At 32.5% G+C, this 6,353-nt stretch overlaps 1 protein-coding gene across 1 annotated transcript; it reads right to left on the bottom strand.

Annotated features, from left to right (window-relative positions):
- Nucleotides 1–734: 734 nt before the first annotated feature.
- On the bottom strand, nucleotides 735–5,733 carry LOC129975329 (uncharacterized). Its single transcript, XM_056088392.1, has 4 exons — nucleotides 5,693–5,733; nucleotides 4,743–4,804; nucleotides 3,758–4,483; nucleotides 735–835 (listed from the first exon to the last, which is right to left on the bottom strand). The coding sequence occupies exons 1-4, from the start codon at nucleotides 5,731–5,733 to the stop codon at nucleotides 735–737; spliced, it is 930 nt and encodes a 309-aa protein (XP_055944367.1).
- Between the last annotated feature and the right edge of the window lie 620 nt (nucleotides 5,734–6,353).

Below are 6,353 nucleotides of genomic sequence, written 5' to 3' on the forward strand. Positions count from 1 at the left end.
GCAGTATTATTATCTGATCTGCCACCAAGTGGATCAAAATATTCAATTGTTTTAAGTTTTATACTAACAATAATCAGAGTCCAATGACAATTTAAATTGACAGGGATAATTAATAAATCTAGATTTGGCAACTCTTGAATCCAAGAAAATATAAGAATATCCTTCTGATTAAAAATGAAACTGATTGCAAGGACTCTATTGCTTTACAATTTCTGAATTTCTCAGTTAACAGGAAAAGAAAAGCATCAATAACAGAATCATAAAGTCAACCCTTTTTAATATTTGGTGACACAGACTTTCGATAATTCTCTTCTTCCAGAGTAACAAAAGGATCTAATGATTTTAATAGATAAAAAGAAAGATTGATATTATTAATAGTTACTATTAATAATCTGTTACAATGTCATCTGTTATGTATTGTTGCAGTAGGATTATCTGCATTCATCTTATTAAATTTATTGTATATATTAAGGCTAGTACGTACAGAATTTTCTCTATCAGAAAAAGCTTTCAAAGGAGTAATTACCTTTTTATGACCATCAGGATCATCACTACTTTTTTCATCACGACTAAAGCATTTAGAAATTTCTCATGCAGGATAACATTGTAAAAGTGCAATATGCTCTATAATACTGTAAGGTTCGTCAATATTTTTTTCATTTAATCTTTGCCGTTTCCCACTTTTTTCATGAAATGATTGTTTCCTGTTATGTCTTTGAGAAGTTTTGAAAAATTTAATCTGTGGGAGAATTTTTTTGATTGGGAGCAACATACACCTGAGGTACGACAGGAGCAGGATCATTTTTATGACTGACAACTCCATGCATACCAGATACTAAAGTATTTAAACAATTTACTACATTACAGTTTCTTGAATACGAAGAATTTCTTCTATTAATTAATTCTAAATTAATAGAAGAAATTAATAGAGAATTAATTCTAAAATCTCAGAGCATAGTTTTTTGCATTCCGTTTCTTTTGTGTTAAAAAATTTAGACGAAACATGTTTCAATTTCCAAATTCAATTCCAAATGTTTCAATTTCAAAATTGTGTATTTCTTTCATTTTCAACAGCATAAAAATCATCTGTTATGTATGTTTTTATTTCAGAATACAATAAATGTATTTTATGAATATGCTTGCAAAGGTTACTATTGTCTTTACAAGAACACACATACAAATGACTACATAGAACTGCTCAGTTAATATCAGTACATTTAAAACAGCAATGATCTAATAAAAGACAAACATCTACCTATCTATATATTTTTTTACTGAGTATATTATTCTCTTTCTTTTCTTTTCTTTTTTTTTTGTCTCTGAATTTACTAATTATTGATCATTATGTTTAACTATATCATTAATGGAAATTTTTGCTCTCATTTCATGTTTTTCTTTAATATTTTTATTGAAATTTGAATTTAATGGAACATTATTTACGACATTAGAATACTTTAAAAACCTATCTGTTTCTCTCTTTAAACGAGTTGAAATTAGCTCACCTATGCGCCTATTGAATTTACGCTCAAAATATACAGTTTTTAACTAATTATGAAACGATTCATAATAATTATTTTTATTGGTATAACCATGTGGAAACTATCTGTGTGGTAGCCCATAATGCTTTCCTAGCAGAATAATTTTTTACAAAATAATCAACAAAATTTTGGCATTCATTTAAATATTTACTAATGAAAATTGAGACTTTATTTTCAAAATCCTCTAGAATCTTTTCATTCATTATATTTAATAATTCATACGAAGAATTTTATTATGGGCTTTAACAATCAACTGCCTTTTCTAAGCACGGTATACATGCCACTGACACAATAGACCAAATATAGAATTAAAAGCATTAAAAGTAAAACTATCATCATCAGTCATGAATGTATTCACTTTCATATTAGGAATTCGACAATGTAAAGTGGAAAATAAAGCCACCAATGCACGAAAATCTAAATCATTTGTAACAAAATGTGCAATGGGATATTCCTGACCATACTCATGTTGCACATGCAATGAAAGGAGAAAAAAATTATAATGGTTTGTGCCATGGGTAGCATCAATGCAAAGGATTTTATGGGAGTGTTTCATAAGCATGTCTTTTTGAGCTTCAGTTTGAAAACCTAATGCAAAAGAATTTTCACGATTTGGTAAACTATCCAAATAAGAAGGTCCACAGATAGTATCCGACTTTTGTAATTTGAAAATTAAAATGGGATTATATTTTTCATTTTTTAATTTCTCGACAGTACAGAAAACAGACATAGCATCATTAATTGGCTTTATTGTATTACATAGGTGCCTTGAATAAGATTGTATAATCTTCCGAGAAATAAAAACTTCTTTTGTTGGGTAGAATTTTTTTTTTTATCCCGACAGCTTGCATCACCACGAATTAAGCTTACTATTTTCGAAACAGGAAATGATAGCAATAAATAAGATTTAATTAAATTACTTGTACTTTCTTTAAGTGGGTGTTATCTTGTATTCTCATTCCCAATATGATGATTGTGAACTGGATAATATGTTACTGTCACTAAATTTTTATGTTCACACACACAAATTCTAACTGGACAATTTAAATGGAAAGGTATTACTCCTTTTCTATTTTTACGACTAGTATGTCATTGTACTCTTGATTTAATCCTTGACAGATACGAAGGATAAAAAAAATAATCAAACATAATAATGAAATGTTTTATCACCCAAAACTTTTTTGCCTGTTGATTTCCGGAAAAAAGTATAAGTAGAAGAACTTTCAGCTTCTAACCAAATCTTAAAATTCTTAAAAGAATCAAAAGAAAATGTTTTGATATTCTGAATTTGATGCACAGCACTATGATGTTTATTCAAATGCCATAGATTAGAAAAGACTCGATTGCAATCAGAATGTACACAAAAAACAGTTCATTTTTCTTGGTAAAATTGCAAGTTTCTTCATAACTTTTAAAAGCCTTATTTCTGTAAAACCTATCACATTTTAAACTTTTGGAGGTATTTTCATAATTATTACTCATAAATTGAGAACTATGTGCATCTTGATTGATTCCTACATCTGCAATGGGGTTTATTATTGATTCCTTGTGAGAGTTATCCAATACAATACAGTTTCTTTTAACTGGTAAACATGATGCAGTTTGAACCTCAGATTTACAACAACGCTTTAAATGATAGCTAAAAGAGGATTTAGAAGAATAAGACTTTAAACATAATTTACAAATTCTAGGATACGTATTTTTAACTTTGGAAGGACTTTTAAATTTTTGACAAATATCGGAAACTGAAAATGTTAAATTAATATCTCTACTTGCTTGTAGATCCTTTGCAGGTTTTGCCACCGATTCTATCAGAACCAAACCAGTTTCCAAAACCCTACTATAATTTTTTCCAGATGGGGATAAGAAAACACGAGTTTTTGATTTGTTGCATTGATTTAAATGGTTTGAAAAAGAAGATTTAGAGGAATAGGACTTCAAACATTTTTCACATAGTTTAGGATAACAGTCTTTAACAGGTTGCGGGCTTTTAAATTTCTTCAAGTGATTTAAAAACGAGGACCGCGTAAAATATGTTTTCCCACAATAAACACAGTTTTTAGAGTAGGAACAATTTTGAGGGCCTCCACCATGCACTATTTTACAATTAGTTGCCAAAACTGCAAATTTATTTGATGTGAGAATACTACCAAAAACATTTCCACTGAACTGATAGAATGGAATGCATGGGATCACAGGAAGTACAAATTGAGTATTACCTTTAGAAGATGGCATAGAAGAAATATCTTTCGTGAGCAGAGCAGCTGACTGTTGCATGGGTGCAGAAATTAGCCTCGTAGACACATTCTTTGGCCTAGCAAGTTGCACGGGCCTAGAAACTGGCTCTGCAGACTCTTGATTTGGCCGAGAAGGTTGCACGGGCCTAGAAACTGGCTTGGCAGACTCTTTCTTTGGCTGAGAAGATTGCACGGGCCTAGAAACTGGCCTGGCAGACTCTTGCTTTGGCCGAGAAGGTTGCACGGGCCCAGAAACTGGCCTGGCAGACTCTTGATTTGGCCGAGAAGGTTGCACGGGCCTAGAAACTGGCTTGGCAGACTCTTGCTTTGGCCGAGAAGGTTGCACGGGCCTAGAAACTGGCCTGGCAGACTCTTGCTTTGGCCGAGAAGGTTGCACGGGCCCAGAAACTGGCCTGGCAGACTCTTGCTTTGGCCGAGAAGGTTGCACGGGCTTAGAAACTGGACTGGCAGACTCTTGCTTTGGCCTAGCAGGTTGCATGGGCCTAGAAACTGGCTCGGCAGACTCTTGCTTTGGCCGAGAAGGTTGCACGGGCTTAGAAACTGGCTTGACAGACTCTAGCTTTGGCCTTGCAGGTTGCACGGGCCTAGAAACTGGCCTGGCAGATTCTTGCTTTGGCCTAATAGGTTGCACGGGCCTAGAAACTGGCCTGGCAGACTCTTGCTTTGGCCAAGCAGAAAAAACAAATGCTGTGAGAAAAGATGACAATAGAGGAAACAATGAATCATCAATAGATAAAACCAGAGTTGGAAGACCGAGTCTTTACAATCTGTGAAAATGAAACAAAAACCAATTATAAATTATCGACTTTAGGCTTGCATGAATTTTTAAACTCATTGTGAAAAAAAAAAAAAAACAATGTATTCATACATACCTTTTTAGATGCTATATCTGCTGAAAAGCATCCTGTTAAGGATTCAAGAAAACAACCTGCAAGCAGCTTATTACCCCATTTATTTAAATGCAAGCCATCTCTTGCAAGATAATTTTTCCAAGCTGGCTGGTAAGAACTGCAAAAGAGAAACGCTTGAAAATAACTTAGTTTATAGTTTAGTGTCTGTAAATAATACTCTGATTCCTTATACTGCTTTCTATTTAAATAAAAATCTCTTGGAACAATACTCGAGAAAATTATTCTTGCACCTGGGTTATGAAGTATTACCTCAGTGGCCAAAGCTCTATATTTTTTAAATATTACTTCAATAGTATCCAAAGATGCATTATTTGTGCCAACATGCACTAAGACCCAATCATAATTTTTGTGTACAGAAATATTACTAGCTAATCTTTCAATAATTGCACCAGGATAGGAAACAATGTCCAAATGAAAGTCAAGTGATTCAACAGATATATATTTACGCAAGTATTTGATCATTTAATCACCAGTAAAAAGAGCCCTCATTGTAAAACAGTGAGATAAAATGGAATTCTTTCAAAAGCTAGAAATAGTAACTAAATTCTATACAAACTGCCAAAAAAGCACAGAGCAAAACAGAAAAAAATTACAAGACTCAATATACGGAAAATGTTCCAAGATTTTTATTAGATACCACAAATAAATTTAAAACTATGAAGTTCAATATACCACTGAATAATGAGAAAACTGAAATAATATACAAATTAAATGTAAAAAACAATCAAACAATTTCCCAAGTTAGCACTAATCTGGAAATTAAAATTAAAATCTTTCAGATCATAGATAATAATAAGATCTAATTAATCGAAGGAAAAACAAATAGTAAAATTAAATATAAAAGTTTATAATATAAACTACAAGTACAAAGAAACTTTTTCGGTTCCTAGCTAATCCTAATTAGTATATCACGGCCGTATTCACCAACCGTTGTTAAACATCAGCTGATGATTAAACGCTGATCAGCAGTCAAATCGGTATTCACCACACCAAATCGGTTGACGATTTCCCCCTGTTTTGCCCCATTTTTTGATTCACGGACTTCCGATGATCAAATTTGATCAACGGTTTTCCGCATGCGCAGTTCTCAAGAAGGACAAGTGTTACATTAGTTTTCAAACAAACATGGAGGATTTAGATACATTGGAATTATTGCAGTTGATATGAGATTGGAGGTGAATAATTTACACTGACAGAGTTTCTGATGTGGATTTGTTAGATGAATGTGATTTTGTTTCCAATGCATTTTATCTTTGAGAAGGAGAAATTAAGCACCAATATCTTACGAAACAGTGCTGTAACTACTGAAGAGAAATTGTGTATTGCCTTACGTTTTTTTGCTTCAGGAAGTCATCAACAAATAATTGGTGATTTCAATCAAACTAGCCAGTCATCATGTTGCCGGGCTATAAATGAAGTATCTAGATGTATAGCTGAAATGAGGCCAAGATTCATTTACCTACCAAATAATGAATCTGAGCGACTTGAGGTATGTTTACATTTATACCTTTTACATCGTTCATATGGGAATCCCTTTTTATTGTTATTATATCCGAGTTGATTTTTGATTATTATTTTCTGGAATTAAAATTAGCATCTGTCATTTGTATAATTCCGTGAACATTCAAATTTTTGCAGCAAAGGAA

Source organism: Argiope bruennichi, chromosome 7 (genome assembly GCF_947563725.1).
Source record: "Argiope bruennichi chromosome 7, qqArgBrue1.1, whole genome shotgun sequence".
NCBI classification, from domain to species: domain Eukaryota; kingdom Metazoa; phylum Arthropoda; class Arachnida; order Araneae; family Araneidae; genus Argiope; species Argiope bruennichi.